The following is a 25,062-nucleotide window of genomic DNA, read 5'->3' as shown; positions in this document are numbered from 1 at the left end:
TTTTCGGAGAAGTTGAGGACGAGCCTTGAGGGACGAAGTTGGGCAGTCAGAGAAGTCCATAGGAAAGGACTACTGTGCAGGTCGCCAGCCGGGCGCCAGTTGGTCCCAACCGTGGCCTCTCCCCCCTGCCCGTCCTGCCAATTCTCAGCCTGCGCCGCATGGTCCCTGGAAGCAGCTTAGGTAACGTAACCTCGAACAAACTAGTTACATGCATCATCGCGTCAGTGGGGAGCTCTGTTCTGGACAGCTTGTAAGATTTCCGGAGGACCCTTCTGCAGGCCGCGTGAGCCCCCCAACATCGCTTACTCTCCTACGCGCTTCACCCGAAGATATCGCCTTGGCCATGGAATGAACGCTGCGGGTTGCAACTTTTTTTTCTCGAAACCAGCAACCATGAAGGGGCTTATCTGGTTGTCCCGTAAGCCAACTGCAACTGAGGTGCCCTGCGTCGGCGCATTCCACTAACACCCCCCTCCACAGTGCTTTTGCAGGCCATCGCATTCACCTTTGCCGATGCGCAGGCCGACCAGCATGTCCTCGGTGGCGACGCAGCTGAGAAAACCGATGGCGACTCATTTCGTCCTGAAATAGCCGAACAGAGCCGGGGACAAACGACGCGGGAGCCTGGTACGGCTGCTTCGTGGACCGAAGCTTCTCGGGCATCGCTAACACAATCAGCAGGCTCCGACCTCGTCGATGCAGCCCTCGCCGAACTACATAAGCTGTACCAGCCGCTCCACCACCGGGCACGGAAGCAGCATGGCATCTTCGGCACGTTGTTGCACTTGGCCCTCAAGGCCGTCCCGACCTTCCGCCTCAGCGCCCCAACCCCGGAATCCTCGTCCAGACATGTGCTCAGCGGGAAACTTCAGCAAGCAACCAATCTCCTCGAGGAATCTGCCCGCAAAAATAATAGCGATGCGCTCTACATCCTTGCCGAGATGAACTTCTACGGCAACTTTTCACACCCGAAGAACTTCCCGGCAGCCTTCGATTACTATCACAAGCTAGCATTGCTCAATGGAAACAGCTCCGCTTTATACATGATGGGTCTGATGTACTCGACTGGGATTGGAGGAGCCGTTGAGCGCGATCAGGCACGAGCCCTGCTATACTACACTTTTGCCGCAAACAAGGGACATACCAGGGCCGAGATGACGGTAGCGCATCGGCACCACGCTGGGATTGGGACGCCCAAGAACTGCGAGCTGGCTGTCAAATACTACAAGCGGGTGGCGGACAAGGCTATCGCGTGGTACCGTTCAGGCCCTCCGGGTGGCAGAGCCTGGATCGCGGAGTCCCACAGGATCGCCGATGACAATGGCGGCGCCTACGGGGAGGGAGCCAGCGTTGCGAGTGCCGGGGGGAATGCCCTCAAGGCGCACCCCAACTCCGATGCCTATGCCTCTATCGAAGACATCATCGAGTATCTAGACCTCATGTCTCAGAAGGGCGACTTCAAGGCGTCCTTCAACCTCGGGCGGATCTACTACGAGGGACAGAGGGGACTCAACAAGAACGTGGCATTGGCTCGGAAGTATTTCTTGGACGTCGCACAGAAGTACTGGCGTAAGAACCGGCCTGTGGACAATCCAAAAACCGGCCTGGACAGGACGGCTGGGAAGGCGGCGGGGTTCATCGGCCGCATGTATTTGCGCGGAGAGGGCGTTGAGCAAGACTTCAACCGCGCCAAGTTCTGGTTCGAGCGCGGAGACAGCCTCAAGGACGCTCAGTCTCAGTATGGCCTAGGGCTGCTGTATCTGAATGGTTATGGGGTCAAGGCAGACCCCTCCCGGGCTATCGACTACCTCAAGACAGCCGCCAACCAAGATTATGCTGCCGCCCAAGTGCAGCTTGGATACCTTTACCTCGACCACGGCAGCAACGAAGATGTGGCAACAGCGAACCATTACTTTGAGCTCGCCGCACGGTGGGCCAACATCGAGGCTTATTACCACCTTGCGGAGGCAAACAACATCGGATTGACTCACGACAGATCGTGCAACGGAGCCGTGGCCTACTACAAGAATGTAGCCGAAAGGGCCGAGCCTCTCGTCTCTTCCTGGGCGGAAGCGAACCTGGCGTATGAAAGCGGCAATATAGAGCTGGCGCTCCTCGAGTATCTTGGAGCGGCCGAGCAGGGATATGAGAAGGCCCAAAACAACGTCGCTCACATCCTCGATCCTGACAAATCCCGGCTGCCCCTCGCCCGACTGCTGTCTCGTCATCCAACATCCCCGCTACTTCAGGACCCTACCCTCGCCTTGATCCAATGGACGCGCTCGTCCCGGCAGGGCAATATCGATGCGCTGGTCAAGATGGGCGACTACTACCTGTACGGCATTGGGGCCGAACCCGACGTGGACAAAGCTGTCCAGTGCTACACCAGTGCATCCGAATATCACCAGAGCGCGCAGGCGCTGTACAACCTCGGATGGATGCATGAGCACGGCGTCGGCTTGGACCAGGACTATCATCTTGCGAAGCGATACTACGACGCCGCACTCGCGACTAACGAGGAGGCCTACCTCCCTGTCGCGCTCAGTCTGCTAAAACTGCGGGCGAAGAGCGCCTGGAATACCCTCACGCATGGCAGGATAAATTCGATCCAAGATGAGCCGAGTAAGCCTTCCGCATAACTGAGCTTCCATCTGAGCCTTTACTCTAACAATGGCCGCCCTATACAGCACCGAGAAAGGAATGGTCGCTCAGCGATTGGATCAACAACTTCCTGCAGGACGATGACGCTCGATACTATGACGACTTGTACGATGAGCAGTACGAAGACGAGATGCCCGGCGGCGATCCCCTGGATATTGATGACGGTGTCATGGAGAGTGTCGCGATCCTTGGCCTGGCTGCCGCGTTGGTCTTCCTCATTATGTACCGCCAGCAGCGGCAGCAGGCAGTCAGGCGTCAGGAGGAGGAGGCGAGAAGGCAGCAGCAACAGCAACAGCAGCAGCAGCAACAACAACAACAACAACAACAACAACAGCCACAGCAGCAACAGCAACAGCAGCAGCAACAACAACAACAACAACAACAACAACAACAACAGCCACAGCAGCAACATCAGGGAGGAGCGGGGGTTGGAAACCAACAACAGCCGCCGCAGCAGGAGAGGGGATTCTTCCCGCGGCCTGGAGACCCGGACTTTGGGCAGTGGGCTGCTGGAGTGGTTGGGCATTGATGAAAGGTTTTAACATGTCTACATAGTCGAGAATACCATGGCATGAAGCAGCGGCGCATTAGTATATGGATTGGTGCAATTAGACCCGATTAGCGTTCGAAATTCTCTTTGATCCAAGCCAGCCCTTATCAGTTGCACTGTGCGCCAAGATGGGCGGGATGAACGTCCATTCCACTCTGTACATTCATGTGGTAACTTGTTCAATGCCCAAGAAGGGTATGGTGTGAATCTCATCGTGATGACCGGGGACTTGGGAATAATTCTTTTGTTCTGGTACATTACGTGTAGAGTTGCGGCTTCCTCAGCCTGGCATTAACAATATACGTGGGTGAGTGTTTTAGTGGAGCTTGGCTCTCCAATTCGTGGATCATTACCTTACAACTCAACTTTCACAGTTGCCCAGGCTCTGTTCACAACAACTCCATTTCCATCGCCTAAGAAACACGAAAAGAGAGGATGTGATATAGCCCCAAGATGCACCAGGTTTCCATCCTTCAAGATGACATTCCAAACCCCTGGCGCCCCGGCCGCCAAGCGACGGCGGATTGAAGAGGCGAATGCCACTCTCCGCAAACCGTTCAGGTCGCCATTGATAAGCCGAAGAGATGGTAATCCACCGGGCTCCGAAAGCCAGCAGGACTCACCGAGCGTCAATCGTGGGTCTTCTTCTACGAAGGTCAACGCCCAGGCGCCGACCACCCCAGCACCGGCCCGAGGCTACCGCTCTTCCGCTGCGACTCCTCTCTCCAGCGTCCAGAATCGCGCTCCCAGCGCCGCAGGTCCGAAGGCGCCTGCAAGCCCAACATCAAGACAATCCTGCAACCCCGGCCGGGGCACCACCGAGCTCAGACCCGGAACCGCCGCGGGCGGGAACCCAGCCGAGCAGGGCGACCTCCTCCACCAGCTGCATCTCGCCCAAGCGGACCTCGCCAACCTCCTCCGCAGCACCCAGTCCCGCCTCGACCTCGCCCGGCAAGCGCGGCACATCGAGGAGGCATCGGCCACCAAGAGCGGGCCCGGCGAGCCCGTCGACGCCGAGCTGCGCGCCATGACGGCGCGGTGGAAGAGCACGAGCCGGCAGGCGGCGGAAGAGCTGTTCGGCTTGATCAGAGAGCGGGTGGAGGGGATGGGCGGGGTGAAGGCCTGGGGGGCGACGAGGCAGTGGCAGCATGGCTCCTCTTGGGCCGCTATGGAAGGGGAGAGTAGGGGGGGGAGGGAGGGGGACACTGTTGGTGAGCAGGGGAATAGCGTCTTCGAAGGGGAGGAGGTGGTGGCGGTGGAGGAGGAGAAGACAAGGGACGAGGAGGAGGAGGAGGAAGATGCCGAGTCGGTAAGTCAAATTTGGGTTGTGTGAGAAGAGGCGAACAGGCGGCTGATCTTGACAGGAGTTTACGATGGCTATGATGCTCAAGAGTCTCAACATCGAGCCGGATGTGCTGGGGTACGATCCTGTTGAGGAGAAGTGGCGCGACTAATTCGGGAAGCTGTACTAGGAGGAAGGGATAGGCGTTGACTAATGGTCGTAGAAACTCTGCGCGTGTAATAATGGGATCTTAACATGCCTAACACGAGTTCTCGAGTCTTGAGATGGCTGCTTATGCGAGCTTGACTCCTCCGTATAGAGTAAAGTACGGATTTGCCTACTAAAGTATATTCACTACCAACCCTAAGCCTCGAGGCCAAGAAATATTAGAAGCGTGGTTAGGTTCCGGCCTATGACGTTAATATTTGGTGGAGCATGCCTTGAGCAAATCGGGTGAGCAAGGAGCCAATTGCAATCACTTCATCCGTGATTGGACGGATTTGCCGAGGAGCCGGCCAACCGAATCAATTCGCTGCCGCCACTTTCACGCCTGTGCTCGCCGTCCCGGAATACCGAGGCCTTTTCTGAACCGTGCATTCCTGCCCACGAGCAACGTTCGACGCCGCCAGTGCAGCGCAACCGCATCAATCGCCCGTGTCCCCCGTGCCGCGACAATGGCAGCTCTCCGCTCAACCACCTCTATGCTCCTCGGCGCCGCGTCCAGGCCGGCCCTGCGCGCGACTGCCGCGGTGCCTGCCGCCGTGCGCGGCATGGCCCAAGTCTCCGACGCCACGGCCTCGGGCGAGAAGCCCAGGCTCAAGACCTTCCAGATCTACCGCTGGAACCCCGACACGCCTACCGAGAAGCCCAGGATGCAGAGCTACACCCTCGATCTGAACAAGACCGGGCCCATGGTCCTCGACGCCCTGATCCGCATCAAGAACGAGCTCGACCCGACCCTGACCTTCCGCCGGAGCTGCCGTGAGGGCATCTGCGGCAGCTGCGCCATGAACATCAACGGCACCAACACTCTCGCATGCCTGTGTATGTGTGGGCCAGGGGAGAGAGGGAGAGAGAGAGAGAGGACGGGAGACCCGTAGGGGAAGTGGGCGAGCGAAGGGAACGAGGTCGCTGACAAGAGATTTGGCAGGCCGCATCCCCCGCGAGGACAGCTCCGACATGAAGATCTACCCGCTTCCGCACACCTACGTCGTCAAGGATCTGGTGCCCGACCTCACCCAGTTCTACAAGCAGTACAAGTCGATCAAGCCGTACCTGCAGAGGGACACGCCCTCACCAGACGTAAGTTGCCCGGTAATTCGCCGACGCCAGGACGGCCGGGCTGACATACAACGCAGGGCAAGGAGTACAGGCAATCCAAGGAGGACCGCAAGAAGCTCGACGGCCTCTACGAGTGCATCCTGTGCGCGTGCTGCTCGACCTCGTGCCCCTCGTACTGGTGGAACTCGGAGGAGTACCTGGGCCCCGCCATCCTGCTCCAGTCGTACCGCTGGCTGGCCGATTCCCGTGACGAGAGGAAGGCCGAGCGCAAGGAGGCCCTCAACAACTCGATGAGCCTGTACCGCTGCCACACCATTCTCAACTGCACCCGGACATGCCCCAAGGGCCTCAACCCCGGCCTGGCGATTGCCCAGATCAAGAAGGAGATGGCTTTCTAAAGCGGCGGCATGAGTTAAAATAGACGAGCTCTGCACCGGTGACGAAGAGTGGCATGGTTGGGAACAGATTGGGTAGTGATGGTGGTGGTGGTGTTTCGAGTTCGAATCATCGGACTCGGTTAGCTATGTAAACTTACCCTGGTCTCCTGCATGGTCGGAGTTTACTTTGTCACAATACCAGCAATAGGATGCTTTTAGGACTTTCATGGCCCCGCCTCCGATGTCGAGTTATTAGAACTCAGCACTGGCGCAAGTCAACGAATGGAACAACCCGACTAGCATCATGAACCGAGAGAACGATTGCGGCAGATAACTAACAAGCCATATCAAAGCAGTTAAGAAGCATATGACTTTTCTCATCCTTTCCCACATTTGCAGCAAGCGAAGCGTTATTTATTCGAGGCTGCTCCCCCCCCCCCCCCCCCCCCCCGGGCCCCCCCCCCCCCCCCCCCCCGGGTTGCGACACTCTCACAAACCTATGAGCTGATCACCAAAGCACACTACTACTCATCCTTTGCGGTCACGTACACGGGCTCGTACACGACCTTCACCGGCAAGTAGTCCGTCGTCGTCCACGCACTTCCTAAGATCACCACGTCAGCAATCATCTTCTATCTGAACTGACATGGAACGACAGGGGGATACTCACCATCCTTCCATTTGACACCCCATGCCTCCCCCTCCTTAGTCGCCTCGCTTACTCTGATAGGGAAAGCAAACCAGTTTCCCTTGGCCACTGCATCATCATCGCCCTCATACTCGACCGTCCCGATGTCTTCCTCCTGGTGCAGGCGGAATGAGGTCCAGTCCACCGTCGTGCCCTCGGGTAGGTCGTCCGCGGTGTCGTCGGGGTCGGCCACGCTAGCAAAGTCGAACAGGCCGTTGGTGCCGACCACGGCGAGGGCGACGTTCGACGACGACGAAGGGGTGCGAAGCTCCGCCAGCTTGGTGGACGGGTTGATGACGGGGTGGAACTTGATGAACGCGTCGCCGGGCTTCGAGGCCGAGGTGTAGACGACGAGGGCGGTGGTATTTGCGTTGCCCGAGTCCGGGATCGTGGTGAGGTACCGGCCATCAAGAGACTTGTCTGCTCTGCCCGAGTGTTGAAGTCAGCCGGTGTTGTTTTGGCGCCGGGCGGGTTCACGTCTGAGCAACCGGGAGTGGAATGAAAGGATTTTTTTTTTTTTTTTTTTTTGGGGGGGGGGGGGAATGTGATCTTACGAGGAGAGACGCAGAGTGTAGAGCTCCTCGCTGGCCGCACTGCGGATGGGAGTTGCGAGGCCGGCGGCAGCGAGGAGATACAGAGTCAGGGCTTGGAGTCTCATGTTGATCTTGTGTCGTGTTGGCTGAGAGATCTTGAACGTGGTTTTTTCCAGGCAATATATCCTGTCGCATTCAAAAACAGAGTCGAGACACGTTTGCGAAATATCTCAGTCGTCGAGGGATCGCAGGCAATGATCAACAACGCCAGGTCGCTTTCAGCGCGCAGGATGAAAGAGCAATCATCTTTTTTATCTCTTTGTTCTTTCCCCCCGCCGCCACGTTTATGGAATTGGCGCCTTCCGAATTTGACGGATTCTTCCCTTGTCTTCTCTACGCCTTCCTTCATCGATGATGAGACCACATCACGCCGGATATCCTAGCGTTGAGCACCAACACGCGTTGCCATCTCCACGACCGAGCCTGGGCAAAACAGGCAAATATCGTCTTGTCCTGATGGATTCTTCCGCTCCAGATATTAAGAAACCATAAATGGTATGCAATTGATTAACCATATATCCGAGAAGCAGTTATTTTTAGCATTCACTTGTCAATCCCCGCCCAGACACCCGGTTGAAGGTTCTAGCATCGCATCCTTCCATTTACTTCGCTCCCGTCAAAATCGGGGGCCGAAATCGACGGAGTGCCACGACACCTTGACGGACAGGCGACTGATTCTTGCCGACCCCGGTAGTGGATGTCCCTGCATGGCGGAGTCTGTGTTTCCTTCCCCTCATGAACCAGGTTCCCTCCGGCTCTTGCCTCCTAGAAACGCTCAGAACCGTGGTGTTCTGCCCGGTCTCTCGTCATCAATCTTCCGAATAGTATCAGACCACCCCTCATGTGGATGGCCCTACTCTTCCATTCGCGGGGGCCCTTCGGTATCCGAGGAAAATAATAATAAACAATAGCGGTGATGCAGTTAATAACTCGAGGCCTCTCCGAAGGAAGCCGCTGTCAACCGCGAGGCTCATCTACAACCTAACTCGAAAGCCCAGCTAGATGTTGAGCCGCAACTGTAGAAATTAACAAACAACGCCGGTCGAGATTCTGGAAGGAAGACCCTTCAATGCACACCAGCATTTATTGGCCTCGGCAGAAGTTCGTATCTGCCCATATCTGAACAGAGCCTGCGGAAGTACAATACGGAACGAAGTCTAGGTCCTCCGGTGCAGGCACGCCAACGCATGTCAAGTGCGCAAGGACGGGATTGGTGTACCTCAGCCTATTCCTCCCCCGCAACCCTACCTTTCCTCCAACGTATGTACATACCTGCAGCTGTGTAGGGTGAGCTTCTAGCGGAGCCCTCTTCCTCCTTACCCTTTTCTGCTAGGTTCCCATTAAGCACCCGGCTTGGCTTCCATCGCAACACTACCCACGAGTTGGATCCGAGGAGCAATGCTGTGTCTAGTTTTTGGGTGGCGAACCCGTATGGAGCATTATAGGAGTCGGCCGCTCAACCGTATCACATTAATAGGTCGCGGGATGCCTGGCGGGCTCAGCAGCAGGTCCGGAAAGGGTCCAATCGTATTTCGTGGCCGTCAGGACATCCCTTCGTAGGGAGCTCCGAAGGCTGTGAAGGTGTTTTATAAGTATCTATAACCGGCCGCTATCACCTCGCTCTTGTATGTGTTGATCGACTATTTTCCATCTCACCTTCCTTTTTCGGGATCTCGTCAGTCATCAAAGTCCGTGTTGACTCGTACCACTCGCCCAACATGCGTTACGCAACACTCTCACCCCTTCTATCCTCTCTCCTCCTGGTTGGAAGACTGGCCTCGGCTGCCCCCGTGGTCAACGCTGATGGGGATTGCGTCCCGTATACCATTTGCGTCGACGGCGCCAACGCATGCGGAATCAGATGGGGCGGGTATGACATTGGGTGACGATCCTGGACGGAAAACGCGGCTCCTAACACAGCGGCAGATGCTACAATGTCTGTGACGCCTCAGCTAAGCCCGTTGCGCCGCCTTGCCCGGGCACGGAGGAGTCCCCGTCGCCCACCACCAGGGTCACTACCAAGGTGACCACCCTCGAGCCCAAACCCACGACTACCAAGGCAACCACAACCAATGGACATACCGTCACAAAGACCGTCAAGCCCCCAGTCACCCCAACCCCGACCAAATTCACTACCAGCACCACCAGGCCTTCCAGCACCTGCAGCACCGACGTCACGGTCTGCTGGGACGGCATCAACGAATGCGGCATGATGTACGGAGGGTATGTCAGAAGGGCGCCACCACCCCCTTCCCCATCCCAACCCCTTCTCCCACACAGCCTTACCTCCATGCTGCTTCGTCCCGCCGAGAACGATGAACAGTGCATGCTGACGGGCTGCCTACCAGATGCTTTCCCGACTGCAAGCCGTGGCCCACCTTTACGCCTCCGCCGTGCCCGACCACCACCACCAAGCAGACCCCGACTGTGATCACCAGTGTTACGACGCTGCCAATCTTGACGGTGCCGCACCCCTAATATGAGTGTGAGAGAGAGGGGGGAGAGAAAGACCGAACGCCGTGTGTCCTTGTGAAGGGGTGAAGGGGAGATATCAAGCCTCTCTGCATCCGTGAGTCCGGATCGCACAGCAGTAGCGCTCTTTCCTTGTCGCTGCAAAGATCGAAACGTTTTGGGAGTTATCTAGAACCACCCACCGTTCCCCTTTTTTTTTTTGTTCTTCTCCGCTTCCTCATAACAGGATGTCGTCGATGTTTCTCCGTATCTTATCCACAGCTATATATCACTCATTTGCCCTTAGCAGCGAGGTACTCGATGTCCCCGACTTCCCGTAATTTGTTCCCCTTCACAATGACCTGCTCCTCCATCTCGCCCTGGTACTTCTTCATCTTGTCCTGGTACTCGGGCATAAAGGAGCCCAAGATCCGGATCGCCAGCAACGCCGCGTTCGTTGAGTTGTTGATGCCCACCGTAGCAGTCGGCACGCCCCTCTGTGGTGCTTGTGGTTAGCAAAAAAAAAAAAAAAAAGGTCACCGGCACCACCCATGCATGAGGTCAGAAGCAAGGAAGAGAAGAAAAGGAGAGAACTCACCGGCATCTGCACGATGCTCAACAGGCTGTCAATCCCGTCCAAGTGTGTCGCCTTGACGGGCACGCCGATTACGGGCAGCGGCGTCTCGGACGACAGCATGCCCGGCAGGTGGGCGGCGCCTCCGGCCGCGGCGATGATCACCTTGATGCCCCGCCCGGCCGCCTCGTCGGCCACGCGCATCATGTACCGCGGGGTACGGTGCGCCGACGTGATGTCCAGCGCGTAGGGCACGCCGAACTCGCGCAGGATGTCCAGCCCGGCCTTGAGCACCGGCAGGTCCGAGTCGGAGCCCATCGTGATGAGGACGAGGGGCTTCTTTTGCTCTGTCGCAGGGGCAGGCGAGGAAGAGGAATTGGCGGGGGCTTCCTGCTTTGGCCGGAGCGTCTCGGCGGAAGCGTTGATGCGATCGATGCGGATCTGATCGACGAGTTCGATGAGGGGCTTGGCCTTGGCTTCTAGCTCGTGGATCGGGGAGGCGCTGGTTAGCGTGATGTGGCCGATCTTGCGGCCGGGTTTGGAAGCCTTGTTGTAGAGGTGCAGATAGACGTCCATGTCATCGTCAACAGTGTGCCGAGCCAGCTCGACCAGCTTGAGGTGAGCGGAAGGGGTGGCACCACCGAGGATGTTGAGCATGATGGAGGAGGAAACCCTGGGGGTTAGCTTTTGGGGAACAGGCAAGTCGAGGACGGCATGGAGTTGCGCCTTGTACTGCGACATTTGCGGAACCGCCTCGATGGTGTAGTGACCGGAGTTGTGAGGCCGAGGGGCGACCTCGTTGACCATCAGGGAGCCTGCAACCGTCAATAATAAAGCTTCGCTGGGAAAACGTAACGCTCTTACCGTCCTCGAGGAGAAACATCTCTACGGCAAATACGCCCCGGCCCCATAGGGTGCTAACCACCTCGGTAGCCAGCTTCCTGGCGGCCTCACACACCATCTCCGAGACGTTCCTCGGCGGCATGAAAACCTTGGTGCAGATGCTGTCCTCGTGGATTGTTTCAACAGCGGGATAAGCGACACAGCTCTTGAGCCTGCCGTTGTGGTCCTCCGTTCTGATAACCATGACGGCCAGCTCCTTAACAAAGGGAGCCCATTTCTCAGCATACAGGCTCAGGCCGCCAAGCGCCTTGACGGCGGCGTCGAAGTCGGCCTCGCTGCTGATCTTGAAGTTGCCCCGCCCGTCGTAGCTGCCCTTCCGTGCCTTGAGCATGAAAGGAAAGCCGAACTTGGCGGCGGCCGCCTTGAGTGAGGAGGACGCGGCCGGCCCGGACTCGATCGCGACCTGGTCGGCAATAGGGATGGCCTTGTCGCTGGTGCGGAAGTGCTCCTTCTGGAGGTACTTGTCCTGTATGAGACGGATGGTCCTCCATGACGGGTGGACGGGGGGCTTGTGAGTCTTGGTGGACCCATCGGCCTGCTTCACCTCGACGCCGTTCTTCTCGATGTCCTCGAGCACCTCAGTCTCGACGTGCTCGATCTCGACCGACAAAAAGTCGGATTGTGCCGCGAGCTCCCGAATGCGGGCGGGGTCCTTGAAGGAGCCGGTGACATGGCGGCTGGTGTCGTGCGCCTGCTTGGCGGGCGACTTGTCTTCGTCGAGAATGGCGATGTCGATGCCGAGCGGATTGGCCGCCTCGCAGAGCATGCGCCCGAGCTGGCCACCGCCCAGCAAGCCAATGACGGGATTCCTGGAGTCTGTCATATCTTCTCGCGACCCTCCAGCCACATGTACAGATTTTGTTGACGTGTGAACGGCGTCGTCGACCTTGACGTTGAGTCAAGGACCGAAATCGGGTAGTGAGCTCTTATATCCAAGGCAAGAGGGAATTTCAGCCAACCAAGGACTGTGAATTCCCCCCACACTTTCTGTTTAGGGGACCCCAACCCTCATCGAGCGCTTGGGTTTCAGTGCCGTGCTTGCCTCAACCATAAAGCAATTTCAACCGACCCCATTCATACTTACCTAGAATAGAAAGCGATCGCAATCAACTTGGGTATTTCTTGTAGATTTGGGTAGCCATCTTCAGTGTCACGAATATGGCTGAGCTTTCCGACGTGGATCTCATCCAGTAAGACTAGCCCTCTCGTCCCGTTTCCAAGCCTCCTCCTGTCGTCGTCGTTGAATTATTTCCCCCCCTCAGAGTTCTGACAATAAACCGTCTAGTCCTTTAAAGCTATTCGACATTGCCAAACATGAAAAGAGGTTTCTGTACACGTCAGCGCCCATGGTGCGTTACAGCAAGGCAAGTTGCTCCTATCTTGATCCCTTATTTCCAGCGAGCGTGGTTTTAACATGTGGCCAACAGCTTGCCTTTCGCCAAACCGCCTTCGCATACGGGACGGATCTGTGCTGGACGCCCATGATTGTGGCTAAGGAATTCAACAGGAATCACTTTGCGAGAGACAGCGGTTAGTCCGCACCATTCCTTGAAGGCTCGAACCCCCCCGATCCTGACCCCCTTCATTCACTAGACTTTACTATATCCACCAACGGCCCTCAGCCTCCAACGATAGTACAGTTTGGCGCAAACTCGCCACAAGAACTCGCGAGGGCATCTACGCTCGTGGCACCGTTTAGTAACGGGGTAGATTTGAACTGCGGCTGTCCCCAGTCCTGGGCATGTGCTGAGACCCTAGGTGCCGCCCTGATGGAGAAACGGGAACTGGTCAGGGACATGGTCGTAGAAACCAGGGAATACCTTCGCCGAGACGGGTGGGGTGTCGGGAAGGAAAAGGATATCAACAACCCCAAAGGGCGAAGCGTGAGCGTCAAAATAAGAGTACACAAAGACCTGCGGTACAGTCACTAAGAGCCCAAGGATGTGACACCCTAGACTCACATCTCAAAACAGCAAAACGATGGACTTCATCACCACCGTCCTGGGCCCTGATCAGGACCGTCATATCGACTGGCTAACCATCCACCCGCGTACGCGCTCGACCCCTTCCAGCATACCAATCAACCTCGAAGCTCTCGAGGTCCTGACTTCCACCTTCGGCAACCGCGTGCCCATCCTCCTGTCGGGCGATGTCTTCGCTCTCAATGCCCTCCCATTCACATCCCCTCTCCTCGCCTCCGCTCCAACCTTTACCCAGTCCATCTCCAATACCAAGTCACATTCGACGACGACAACGACAACAGCGACAATATCAGCAGCAGCAGCAGCAGCAGAAACACTAACCGAGGATTCGCCAAACCCAAGCGACCGCCGACCATCGCCAGCCACCTACCACATCCCCAAGCTCGCCGGCCTCATGTCCGCGCGCGCCCTCCTTGCCAACCCGGCCCTATACGCAGGCTACGAAGCCTGCCCGTGGGAGGCCGTCGAGACGTTCCTCTCCAACGTGGCGCGGGCGCCCCTCCCTCACAAGCTGGTGCTGCACCACCTGAGCGAGATGTGCGGCCCCGGCATGGGCCCCAACAAGGCCTCGCTGCTGACCAAGCAGGAACGGGCGGCCATGTTGGCGTGCGGGAACATGCTGGACCTGATTGACTACCTGGATACGGTGAGGGGACTGAAGAAGAGAGGAGAGCAGGTAGGGCTTTCATAGTTTGTTTGAATTGTTGGGAGTTCGGAAAAGGAACAGTGTGTGTGGAATGGCGTATACAGAATCATTATGGTGCTTTCGCAGATTGAGGAGGTAGCATGAGAGAGAGATGACACCAGCCATCAGAGGCATCCGGGATACTCGCCCGCCACCCCTACCCCTAACCATCGGATACAGCCCGCATATGGATGCGGACCGGATCCCTCTTAAAAACGCGATCGGAAGTTAAATGTACAAAGCGAGTTGCTCGCCGAAGTTTCCCCTCACCCCTAGAAGAAGAAGAAGAGCCGTCCCCACAAGGAAAGGCGAAGAAAGGAGTCAAGAGTCGAGAAAGAAACCATGAATCAGCATATGCCGCCCAGCCATGCCCCTCCCCGCCGGCAATTCCCTTTACTGACCACTGACGCCCCGAGATAAACCCGCACCCCAAGCATGATACCATGAACTGATGAAATGGAGAGACTGAGAAAGGCGACACTCTCGGTTGGACCAAATCGAACCGCAAGGGCCGCTCGTTGAACAACGAAAAGAAGACAGACGATTTAAGAACCCTTAATCTCCCCTTCGTCGACGTCATCATCATCCTCCTCCTTCTCCTCCTCCTCCTCCAGCTTCGGCCGCTTCGCCTCCCTCTCCTCCCACCCTGGAGGATCCTCGCTCCGCCTCTTGATCCGAGGCGAGACGAGGCCCCCTTCACTAATGGGGGCGCTCCCGTTGAGCGAGCTGGCAGACTCCCTCCTGTGCGTCGACAGGTCGTTGGCGGCCGCCTTGAGCGCAGCGTCCGAGTCGCCCCTGTCGCCCGCCTGCGACGCGGGCTCCGTGCCGGCGGCGGCGCCGCCCTCGGCGCCGATCCTCGCGGCCGACGAGTCCGACAGGTCCTCCTTCTTGATCGCGACCTCCTTACCATCGCCGCTCTCTCCTCCCGTCCTGCCGTTGGGCCGCGCCCCGCCCGGCCGCGGGCTCTGCGTCCCGCCGCGGTCGGTGCCCGCGGGCGTCGGGGTGTTGTACTGGCTCGAGTCGAGGTCCATCTGGCTGAGGCTGAGCTCGCCGCGGCGGCGGGTGCTCTCGAGGTCGAACTTGGGCGAGCCGGGGACCTTGGAGTCCTGCTTGCGCAGCGGGTTCTCCTTGTAGAACTCGATCATGAGGTTGACCGCGTTGACCGTGTGCGTCTCGCTGCCCCTGAGATACTTCCACCACGGCTCGCCGTTGACGTCGTCGATCTTCTCTCGCGTGACGGCCGTGGCGAAGAAGATGGCGGCGATTGCGATGTCGCGCGCGTTGAGCAGCAGCGGGAGCACCGTCAGGCAGGCGTCGTTGCAAAAGGCCCAGACCGAGTCGCGCAACCTCATGTTGCGCAGCAGGTTCAGCTGGCCCATGTACTCGTGCAGCCGCACGTACGGGTTGTCCACCAGCAGGTCAAAGGTCAGCGCCTCGAGCATCAACTCCTCGTATGCCAGGATGCTGTCACGCCACTTCCAGTATTCTTTGCTCTGCTCGTCGATGACGAGTTTGGTGTTCTTCTGCGCGACCTTGGCTACTGCGATGATGAGGTCCTTTGTCTTGCGGCAGTTTTCTTCGGTCTTGTTGGCGAGGAAGAGCGCGGTCGCCGCGATGTTCTGGAGACTCGCGCGTTAGCGTCTCATGAGAGCTCCCGCTTTGTCTTTCTGAATCACAAGGAGAAAGAAAGGAAGAAAGAAAAAAAAAAAGGAATCCATACGTAATGATGTATGCCTCCCCTCTCCTCTACCATACTGTATCGCATGTAGAAGCGGTGAAAGAACACACCGGCGACCCATAATGTGAGTTGCGGCAGCTCTAGGAGGATCCCGGCCTGGTAGATGAAATTGACGCCCTTCGCTCTCCGAAGTCGTTCCTCCGCCAGCGGCAAGCCATCGATGATGCTTGGCGAGCTGGCCACCTCGTCCGCGGTAAAGAACCACTGGTTCGGCCTCGACTGCGACGTTCGGGGTGGGCTCGACCGCGCGGGCGACGGCGCGCTCCTGCGCGACTGTGGCCGGGGCGGCGACGTCCTCGACGAATGCGTCGGCGGCGATGGAACTGCAGGGGGAATGTCGCGTCTTCTTGACGGGGACTTCGATAGACGGTCGATTGCGGGGGGCACTGGCTTCGGGGGTAGTGATGGAGGCTGGTAACCCTCTCTGAGGGGCCTGTATCTGTCGATGCTCGACATGATCCTGTGATCGCGGGCGTCGCGGGTAAGAGGTTGTTGGCGTTGGCGAATCCCTCGTCCTTTATCAGGGAAAGCGCGGTTAAACAAATCCCATTGACGGTGCCGTACGCCTGGGGTAACCTCGAACCTGAGTTGTCGAGATTCAGAAAAGCATGTCCAGGCGCTTTCAGTTGTTCGAAGGATCACGGGTTGCTGCGAGTTCGCTATCACGACTTTATCGCGGTTACACTTCAATCGGGGGATGTGGGGCAACAGCCCGTGCACGCGGCATTCCCGTTCAGGGGACTCCTGCACTGTCTCAATAGTTAGCACACAGGGGCCCTGCAAGAATGCCGATTCTAAGTGTAAATGTACGGATTATCCGTCCGTACATTGTATGGCAACACACACAGCTGGGGACCTCTGCCGCGGTACTGATGTCAGGCATCTGGAGTAATTTGGAAACACATCAGAAATGCCTTTCTTCATCCTTTTTGGAGCTAGAACAAGGATATATACTGCTGATCTATCTGGCTTGCCTTGACGACTGAACGACATGGGCCATCGCAGCGCCTATTTTTCTTCTTCTTTTTCTTCTTCTTCTTCTTCTTCTTCTTCTTCCCAAATTATTCGTTTCATGAGGTGCTGCTCCGGCGCCTCCAAAGATGGCGATACAAACACATGTATGTACGCATAAATTGCAGCCGCAAACACCAGACGAAACAGCACCTCCAGGACATTCTCTGAGGAACCATGTACGGGCTTGGACGAATTCCCTCGTTGAGGGCTCACTTCATTAGTCTAGTCATCGCCAAACATGCCTGCCGAATCATTCCTCCCCCAGAGCTTGACCGTCCGATCATGGCCGCCGCTGACAATCCATCTCCCGTCCCTGCTTACGTCGACACTAGCCACAGGGCCCGTATGGCCCGTGAGTGGCTGGACCAGAGCCCAATCATCCGCCGAGAACACATTCACCTTGTGGTCGAATCCTGCCGAGACGAAAAACGTGCCCGACTTCTTGGGAAGCTGCGCGCCCTTCTCGTCCTGGCCCGGCGGAGTGCCCTCGACCGGATCGTCGAGACCCTTGAACCACCTGACGTCGGCCACGGCGCTGGTGTGCGCGCCGATGCCCCCCAGCTGCTGCACCTTCCGGACATCCCAGCACTTGATCCACCCGTCGGCGGATGCTGACAGCACCCGGTGGCCGTCCGAGCCCCAGTCGAGGCCATAGATGGGCTTGATGTGGCCGTCGGTGCCGCCGTCGAGGATCATGACCGTCCGGCCCGAGCGCAAGTCCCAGACGCGCCCGATACTGTCCAGGCCAGCGCTGGCCAGCAGGGACCCGTCCGTGTTGAAGCTGACCGCGTACACTCCGCGCGAGTGGCCCTCCTGGAGAAGAAGCTCCGTGGAAGTCGCGACATCCCATAACCTCCACGAGGTGTCCTCGGACGCGGATGCCAAGTACTTCCCGGACGGGTGGAACTCGACGCGACATACCCGCTGCGAGTGGCCGGAGAGCGTCGCAAGGGGAGTATCTTGCGAGAGTGACCATAGGTGAATCTGTCCCTCCGCACCGCCCGATGCTAGGTTGACCGTCTCTTCCGAGACGTTTCGTTCGGGCAACGTAGCGCCGGGCATCCAAGAGATACCGCTGATCTTGTTCGTATGGCCTCTGAGTGTTCGCTTGTGTTCTAGTGTTGGGATGTCGAGCAGCTTGACCTGGCCGCCCCAATTCCCCGTCGCCACCATCTTCCCGTTCGGCGAGATCCTGGTCATGGAGACGTGACGGTCTCCTGCCGTCTGACTGCCCTGAAGCTCGAAGCTCTGAAGCCGGTCCTTGATTCCTTTCCGAAACTTGGCGTGCGTGCGCAGCGGAATGGTCGCTTCCCTTTTCTGAAATTCAATGCGGCGTTTCGCTCGCGGTATAGAGAACTGGGCGATGTCTATTCGTGCCTGTAAGAGCTCGTCCGTTCCCCTTGAGTAAAACTCCTCTTCTTGTTCTTCAGCCTCCTCCTCCTCCTCCTCCTTCTCGGCATCCTGCATCTCCACGTCGGCCTTCTCCTGGGCGCTGGCTTGTTGCGCCTGCACTTGTTCGGTAAGAAGCTCTCGTAACCTGTCTCGCCTATCCGCAGGACCCTCGCCGAAGAGCGTGATGGGATGGCCCAATTCCCGGAGTTTCGCTCGTACTCGCGCATCGTCTGTCGGGACAGCAATGGTTGCTGCTAGCCTTCGCCTTTCGAACTGTGAGAGAAGAGCGGATGCCTTCTCGGGAGCAATGCCAGCGCTGGCACTGGGGATATTATAGTCACGGTCGATTGCTGCGCTGCATGTCAGCGTACAAGATTAATTGTGCTCTCACATCTGCCTCAACATACGGATAGCGTCCAGATCGACGCCGCCTTGGTTCTGGGCGTAGCGGCACGCGTTAGCTATTGGCTTTGCCGTGAATTGAGGATCTATTGCGGTCTTTTCGGGAGCACTTGCCTCGGGCTCGGCATCTTCTACATAAGCTTTGCGTGATGGGTGCATCATGGTTGCGATTACGGTGCTGGAGTCGCTCTTCGGTACCTTGCGCTGGGCAGAGCTACTTTCCCGAATCTTGATGAAGCGCGTTGGGAAGCGTTTAGGTGGTGGTGAGGCTTACTCTGAAGTCTTGGTTGAAGCAAACCTTTAACCCTAACCCGTAACTTTACGGAGGTGCCGAAGGTGACTACCTAGGTACCTAACGTTATACGGATTACACATACATGGGTACCTTGGTAAATAAAAACGCACCTCTATGCTCACCTTCAACTAAAGTTGCATCAATAAAAGTGTCATCAAACTCGGTAGAGGAGCCATTTTTCCTTTCCTTTCTTTTAATTTGGCTGTTTGCTTGCCCTCTTCCCTATTTTTTTTCTTATACTTCGGATGGAAGCTTCTCTATAATGGTGTTCATTAGAGACAGGTAAGAGATTCTACTATTTTCTTTCACGGTAACGGCTTGTCGCGTGTTATTATTAAACGAGCGGTATAGAGACCACAGTCTGACTACTTTAAGGTTGGAGGATGGCTGACCAACATTAGAAGGCATGGTTGAGTCACTATCTACATTCACGTAACAGGAAGCCAAATAGCGAGTGAATCGTGCTTGTTGGCTGTCTATAGACCCTGAACAGCTGCAAAATGGTGTAATCTGATTGCTTCATAGATCGCCACGTTCCAGTTATGGGTGCAAAGTATTCCGTGCATAACTACATGTATGCGGCTGTCATTGGCCGCCTGGCTACGACACGTTCCTGTGGAGCAAAGCTAAACTCCAGCCCTTCAAAAATTCGTTGCCTTGTCCAAAATTTCGATGGACAGACCTCAGTCAACTTCGGCTTCCTAGAATTGCCACAAAGAGGTTAGTGCGTGAACAATTTCACGAGGTACATACATTCGGGAGCATACCGTCCCTCGTCATCATGTGCCCGACGGAGTGTAACAATGTTCATACACGAACTGACTGGGGGGAAGCCCCAGCTCTCGCCGTTCTGCCCCAGAGTTTAGGACACGGGAGTTCAGGCACCAAAAACAGGGCAACTGGGGCTCAGATCGATCTGTGCCCAGTCAAAGCCGGGGGAGCATAGCCAATGACATGCCTACAATTCTTTTTTAGGTTTCCATGCCTGGCTAACTAATTTTGAGCTGGCCCAGACACGGCGAGGCCAGGCTACATGTGAAGCACTTCTAAATAAAAAAAGACGCCCCGCCGCCACATTCTGCTCTTTCTCTCTTTCCCCAAGTGACCAGAACACATAGTTCACCAAGCAGGACACCCCGGGAAACTACACCTCACTCAATGCAGATCGAGACGACCGAGCGAGACAATTCCGCTTCGTTCTTCAAGCACCAGATGCGTGTGATTCCGAGCCACAAGGGACTGAGCCAAAACACTGAGAAGCGTGCCGACGCAGGGCGACGCCGCGGAAAGGCTTGAATGTCAGCCTGTCCGCCCGGCGAGAAGTACATGTCCTGGCTCGGGTCCTGAGATTGCAAGATTCCCTTTGGACCTTTGGATTCAACATTTTTTTTAATTTTTTTTTGGATCAATTAGCTGTTTTTCGTGCTTTTGTTGTTTACGGGCTGCCCCATCGAGCAGCCAGTAGACAAGAGCATCGCGATGCATTCCAAGGCCGATCCCGCGCTCAATACGGTGCGCGGCTTCAACGGAACGCCCGTGGTATCCGGCGACGAGGACTCGGACTACTGCCCTACTCCCCAGACCGGCGAGAAGGGTCGTGCCAAGAAAGTCAGGAAGCCCCACGCCATCGACGATGTTGTCAGCGCCAACTGCAGCCCCGGTCTCCTGCCGCAGGTTCCCCAGGGCGGCTTGAGTGGCATCAGCAGGCTGCGGATGGAGGTTGATGCGCTGAACATCGCAGGCAACAGTGCTGCCAATTCGACGGCTGCGTCGTCGCGCACCACTTCCCTGACTTGCAGTGAGAGCCTCCGCTCCCCTTTCGACAAGGATGCCACGGCGACCAGCAGCGGCCGAGACAGCGGTTACAAGAGCCGCACCGAAAGCATCGCGAGCAGCGGGGACGAGACGGCGTCGCATAGCAGCAGGACTAGCACTCGCTACGAGATCAACTTGGAGAACGACTTCGCCAGCGAGGCCAATGGTCGCGCCGCCGAGGGGGCCGTTCCTCCCCGTCGTAAGATGACGGCGGACGACTTTGAGCAACTTCGGTGTCTGGGCAAGGGCGCCTACGGAACCGTCCTGCTAGTCAAGCAGCGCACGACGGGCCGGCTGTTTGCCCAGAAGCAGTTCAAGAAGGCGTCGCTCGTCGTGCACAAGAAGCTGATCGAGCAGACAAAGACGGAGCGCCAGATCCTCGAGAGCGTCAACCGGCACCCCTTCGTCGTCAAGCTGTACTACGCATTTCAGGACCAGGAGAAGCTTTACCTGATTCTCGAGTACGGCCAGGGCGGAGAGCTGTTCACCCACCTGAGCACCGAGCGCATGTTCTCCGAGGAGACAGCCGCCTTCTACATGGCCGAGATGGTCCTCGCGCTGACGCACCTGCACAACGACCTGGGCGTGATCTACCGCGACCTCAAGCCGGAGAACTGCCTGCTCGACGCCGAAGGTCACTTGCTCCTGACCGACTTCGGCCTTTCCAAGGTCGCCGTCGACGACGCCGACGCGTGCAACTCGATGCTCGGCACGGTCGAGTACATGGCGCCCGAGGTGATCCAGGGTAAGAAGTATGGCCGAGCAGTCGACTGGTGGTCGCTCGGGGCGCTGGGATTCGACCTGATGACGGGCCATCCACCCTTCCGCGGACCGAACAACGCCAAGATCCAGGACAACATCGTGCGACAGAAGCTGGCCCTGCCCTTCTTCCTGAGCCCCGACGCCAAGGACCTGCTCACGCGCCTGCTGCGCAAGGATCCGAGCAAGCGGCTGGGCTCCAACATGCCCAAGGATCTGGACACCATCAAGAAGCATCGCTTCTTCCGCAAGATCGACTGGAAGCGGCTCGCCGCGCGCGAGCTGGAGCCGCCCATCCAGCCGGTCATCACAGACCCGGAGCTAGCCGAAAACTTTTCTCCCGAGTTCACCGAGATGAGTTTGAGCCCGGTCGTGGGCCGGTTCGCGGACGCAAATGGTGGGAGAGATGGCGATCTCTGGGGTGATGTCGGCTGTGATAGCGGCGATCGCCATGGCGGCACGGAGGACGAGCCCGGTAAGGACGATCCGTTTGGCGGCTTCAGCTTCGTGGCACCTCACAGCCTGCTGGAGAGCCATGGGTTCAGGGTTCCGGCTTAGACTTGGGCACTCGGCCGGCCTATCAGAGAGGCGGCATACCGTGACGTTCCAGGTATGCTGCAGGTGACACCTCGCTGAGCTGAGCTGAGCTGGAAGCTTGTGACTCGTGGTGTCTGGATGGTTGTTCCAAGTTAGAGCTTCGCTAGGAGATTAGACGGAGGAAAGTGAAGGGCGGCGGAATTCGCCGCTCGAGTTTCAGTGCTGACCGCATCGTGATCTTGCAGGGGCGTTCTTTGAGAGAGAACGAAACGAGATGGATGTATCCCGGAATTGCTGATGATGGTTGCAGCCTCTTGCTTCTACTTTTGCTTCACGGCCCGTATAAACACGGCGGCGATTCCTTTATCACAAAGCCTACCAATCGTTCGCGATGGCCCGCTCGTAACTGGTCGAAGATCCTATCAACGAGGAGATCTTGTTACTTACTTGGTATATACCTGCTCGATTACCGCAGGCATGTCTCAGACGTACAGCACAGCCACCCCACGGTTCCTGCCCTAGGGGAGCTTGGGCACAATAAGGTTAATGGAGCATCTCTCGCTCTGTGCCTAGAAGGCTTCAAGGAAACAAAAGCTTGAAACCCCGCGTCCTGCAAGAACGGTTTGTTGGCGACAGAAAGTTCTGCCCCCCACCTACGTTTGCTGTCGCTGATCATACATCTGGGTTCTTCATCAGAGACAATCCCGCCAGCACAGGGTTTCTTGAGCATGGTAATTAATTAAGTGATCCCGTCGGGAATCAACCGTCAGCCTCTGGGCATCTTTGGTAGGGGGTTGAGACGGTGAAGAGGGGAAGCTGTTCTGAGACTTGAAGTGCTGAGCTTGCTGTGTAACCCGTCTATTTTGCCCCCGTGTTTTTTTTTTTTTTTTTTTTTTTTGGGGGGGGCGGGGAGAGAGGGAAAACGAGAGAGAGGCCATTTGTCCGCACAAGGCTCCACAAACCTTCCGGTGCAGGAGAGAGGCGAGTATGACAAAGAGATCCGCGATAATTATGCTGTTTAGAGTCGGAGAGGCATTGTTGGTCGGCTTTTGATCTCGCTGACAACAAGTCGCCAGATTGTAGGCCCTTACATCCTTACATGCGCCCTCCCTAGTGCTCTCGACGGATTACACTATCGGTGGCTCAGAATGAAGATTCTACAGCCTCAGCAGTGGTGACGCGTAAGCATCACACGCTCGTCAGTTAATACGCTGTACCAACATTCGGGCCTGTGCTTTTGCCATCGTGCTGCTGGGAATTCGTACAGAGCGTCACAAGCAGTCGGAAGGAGCATGGGTGGATGACTGCTTGGGATTGCCCATGCTTGAAAGTGTAGCGATACGTTCGAACATTGAGACTTAATTTAAGAGGATTATGCAAACCGGGCTCTCGAGACAGGTATCAAGCTAAGAATGAGCAGGCACCCTCGAAAATGCGCCCCTCAAAAAAAGTGAGGTTCAATGAGTACCGAGAGGGGTTGGCGGCTGGGCAAGAACGATCAGGGACGTCTGGGAGGCCGCCCATTTGCGGCTTTGCGGTGGAAAAGACGATTGGATCTGTGGTGTGGATGTGAATGTAGTCCGTACATACCACGCCCCCGCCCCGCCGGCTCCTTCCTCCGGGACGGGTACCTACATACACTAGTTACTCCGTAAGCTACTCCGTACCTTCCACAACGCAGCCGCGGTCCAGCCCTTCTTGTTTGTAGATAAGGTTCTTTACTGTAGCACGTGTATCGTTGTCATCACCCCACAAGAGAGGCTTGGCTCCTTACACTAGGGATTACACTAGCACTGGATTGTTGTAGTGTAACTGCATGGAAGCATTGGCGAGAACTGATCGTCCTCAAACCCCCTGTGGGGAGGGGGGTTGATTGGAAGCTCTCTCATCAACACCGAAAGTGGCAGTCCGTATTCTTGCTATCTTTACGTATGTCGGTCAGACATTTCTTGAGGTCTGTCTGGAAATTTCGTCGAGGCCGGCCATCAGGGCCGAAACATATAATTCGAGTGTAACAAGGTAGCACAGTCCAGCCAATTTCCGCACCAGGCCAGTTGAGGTTGATATCAGTACGAAATGACTTTTAGACCGTCTGCGTTAACCAACGGTTTGGGTCTTGTGAAAATGAGCCAATCGTTGTGTGTGTAATCCGTACGCGCTTGTGAGACACACTCACATCAGGGAATCTGAACTTGTACACTATGGACTGAGAAACCCGCATCGCCCCAGATGAACACCGGTCTCCTCGAGCATCTTCGGTAGCGATCGCCTTGGGAAGCCCTGTGCGACTTCGCCATGGTGGCCGCCACAGAAAACGAGGCCTGCGTGTTTCGCTCCACCGCTCACTCTCTGCAGCAGCCAACGACCTGCGGCAAGCACGCCAAGAGGCCCAGACAAAGCCAACTGGAACCCGACATGGGCTGTGGCGGTGTTCTTGCTTGGGCAGCTCCAAAAGCTGACGGCAGCCCGCATCTTTTCCAGGCATCTGAGACTATCTGCACCCTTCCAAGTCTTATGCATCAAAGACGCAAGTGTGATTATCATTGACAGACGAACCTTGCCCTATGCTGAGAGGGCAAGGCACCCGTCTGATCATCCGGGTGGGGGGGGGGGGGGGGCTGAGAGGATGCCAGATCCGCCCCAATACCTCAGACGGAACTCCCCCGGCCATGTTCATGCATGGACGTTCTGTAGTGGATGTGTCAAAGTTCTGCTGAGAAATGCCATGTGTCAACGCCAATGCAAAAGAAACAAGCGTCATTGGTGCGCAGAATTGCAGGACGGCAGTCGGTAGTTAGCGTAGGGTATATACCGACCTTGGTGCTCCCAGATATTCGACTAGCCCCGACTTTTCGCACGACCACCGGCTCTTGTGGTCGCGAACGTAGTCTAAACGGCGCTGCATGTCTCAATTTCTCTGAATTTCTCTGTTGCTGATCGCGAATGCTGCGCATTTCCATCCACCCAACGGTTGTGTTCCCCAACCCAGTCCGAGACTCGCCGCGAGCTGTAAGACCGAAACGGCGCGGCTCGCATTCCGTTCGTGCAGAAGCAGCAATCCACGCTGACACACACCTCCCCCC

General features: G+C 56.8%; 10 protein-coding genes across 10 annotated transcripts; 6 read left to right on the top strand and 4 right to left on the bottom strand.

Moving 5' to 3' along the window:
* Positions 1–393: 393 nt before the first annotated feature.
* P884DRAFT_267252 (uncharacterized protein) lies at positions 394–3,190 on the top strand (the record flags this gene model as incomplete). The annotated part of the gene is made up of 4 exons (XM_069442090.1): positions 394–418; positions 481–627; positions 682–2,622; positions 2,688–3,190. The coding sequence occupies 4 exons, from the start codon at positions 394–396 to the stop codon at positions 3,188–3,190; spliced, it is 2,616 nt and encodes an 871-aa protein (XP_069300679.1).
* Positions 3,191–3,595: 405 nt separating this feature from the next.
* Positions 3,596–4,792, top strand: P884DRAFT_327429 (uncharacterized protein). The gene is made up of 2 exons (XM_069445541.1): positions 3,596–4,520; positions 4,576–4,792. The coding sequence occupies exons 1-2, from the start codon at positions 3,690–3,692 to the stop codon at positions 4,663–4,665; spliced, it is 921 nt and encodes a 306-aa protein (XP_069300678.1). The 5' UTR covers positions 3,596–3,689; the 3' UTR covers positions 4,666–4,792.
* Positions 4,793–5,059: 267 nt separating this feature from the next.
* P884DRAFT_289881 (alpha-helical ferredoxin) lies at positions 5,060–6,560 on the top strand. Its single transcript, XM_069444027.1, has 3 exons — positions 5,060–5,537; positions 5,644–5,795; positions 5,852–6,560. The coding sequence occupies exons 1-3, from the start codon at positions 5,168–5,170 to the stop codon at positions 6,170–6,172; spliced, it is 843 nt and encodes a 280-aa protein (XP_069300677.1). The 5' UTR covers positions 5,060–5,167; the 3' UTR covers positions 6,173–6,560.
* Positions 6,561–6,626: 66 nt separating this feature from the next.
* Positions 6,627–7,905, bottom strand: P884DRAFT_327427 (uncharacterized protein). Its single transcript, XM_069445540.1, has 3 exons — positions 7,394–7,905; positions 6,822–7,264; positions 6,627–6,755 (listed from the first exon to the last, which is right to left on the bottom strand). Exons 1-3 carry the CDS (start codon positions 7,495–7,497, stop codon positions 6,676–6,678), a joined length of 627 nt encoding a protein of 208 aa, XP_069300676.1. The 5' UTR covers positions 7,498–7,905; the 3' UTR covers positions 6,627–6,675.
* A 1,245-nt stretch (positions 7,906–9,150) lies between these two features.
* On the top strand, positions 9,151–9,910 carry P884DRAFT_297169 (uncharacterized protein; the record flags this gene model as incomplete). Its single annotated transcript, XM_069444488.1, has 3 exons — positions 9,151–9,302; positions 9,359–9,655; positions 9,781–9,910. The coding sequence occupies 3 exons, from the start codon at positions 9,151–9,153 to the stop codon at positions 9,908–9,910; spliced, it is 579 nt and encodes a 192-aa protein (XP_069300675.1).
* Positions 9,911–10,176: 266 nt separating this feature from the next.
* On the bottom strand, positions 10,177–12,183 carry P884DRAFT_267247 (uncharacterized protein; the record flags this gene model as incomplete). The annotated part of the gene is made up of 3 exons (XM_069442089.1): positions 10,177–10,380; positions 10,482–11,272; positions 11,322–12,183. 3 exons carry the CDS (start codon positions 12,181–12,183, stop codon positions 10,177–10,179), a joined length of 1,857 nt encoding a protein of 618 aa, XP_069300674.1.
* A 658-nt stretch (positions 12,184–12,841) lies between these two features.
* On the top strand, positions 12,842–14,033 carry P884DRAFT_192240 (uncharacterized protein; the record flags this gene model as incomplete). The annotated part of the gene is made up of 3 exons (XM_069437659.1): positions 12,842–12,890; positions 12,954–13,278; positions 13,334–14,033. The coding sequence occupies 3 exons, from the start codon at positions 12,842–12,844 to the stop codon at positions 14,031–14,033; spliced, it is 1,074 nt and encodes a 357-aa protein (XP_069300673.1).
* A 49-nt stretch (positions 14,034–14,082) lies between these two features.
* P884DRAFT_327424 (cyclin-like protein) lies at positions 14,083–16,395 on the bottom strand. The gene is made up of 2 exons (XM_069445539.1): positions 15,748–16,395; positions 14,083–15,646 (listed from the first exon to the last, which is right to left on the bottom strand). The coding sequence occupies exons 1-2, from the start codon at positions 16,219–16,221 to the stop codon at positions 14,573–14,575; spliced, it is 1,548 nt and encodes a 515-aa protein (XP_069300672.1). The 5' UTR covers positions 16,222–16,395; the 3' UTR covers positions 14,083–14,572.
* A 301-nt stretch (positions 16,396–16,696) lies between these two features.
* On the bottom strand, positions 16,697–18,813 carry P884DRAFT_217694 (WD40-repeat-containing domain protein). The gene is made up of 3 exons (XM_069439358.1): positions 18,688–18,813; positions 18,579–18,609; positions 16,697–18,521 (listed from the first exon to the last, which is right to left on the bottom strand). Exons 1-3 carry the CDS (start codon positions 18,733–18,735, stop codon positions 17,002–17,004), a joined length of 1,599 nt encoding a protein of 532 aa, XP_069300671.1. The 5' UTR covers positions 18,736–18,813; the 3' UTR covers positions 16,697–17,001.
* A 1,106-nt stretch (positions 18,814–19,919) lies between these two features.
* P884DRAFT_255657 (kinase-like domain-containing protein) lies at positions 19,920–22,482 on the top strand. The gene has a single exon (XM_069441007.1). The coding sequence runs from the start codon at positions 20,348–20,350 to the stop codon at positions 21,998–22,000; it is 1,653 nt and encodes a 550-aa protein (XP_069300670.1). The 5' UTR covers positions 19,920–20,347; the 3' UTR covers positions 22,001–22,482.
* Positions 22,483–25,062: the final 2,580 nt, after the last annotated feature.

Source organism: Thermothelomyces heterothallicus (genome assembly GCF_042370625.1).
Source record: "Thermothelomyces heterothallicus CBS 202.75 unplaced genomic scaffold P884_scaffold_3, whole genome shotgun sequence".
Taxonomy (NCBI): domain Eukaryota; kingdom Fungi; phylum Ascomycota; class Sordariomycetes; order Sordariales; family Chaetomiaceae; genus Thermothelomyces; species Thermothelomyces heterothallicus.
Note: the sequence above shows the minus strand (reverse complement) of the source record. Positions and strands in the feature narration are given on the sequence as shown.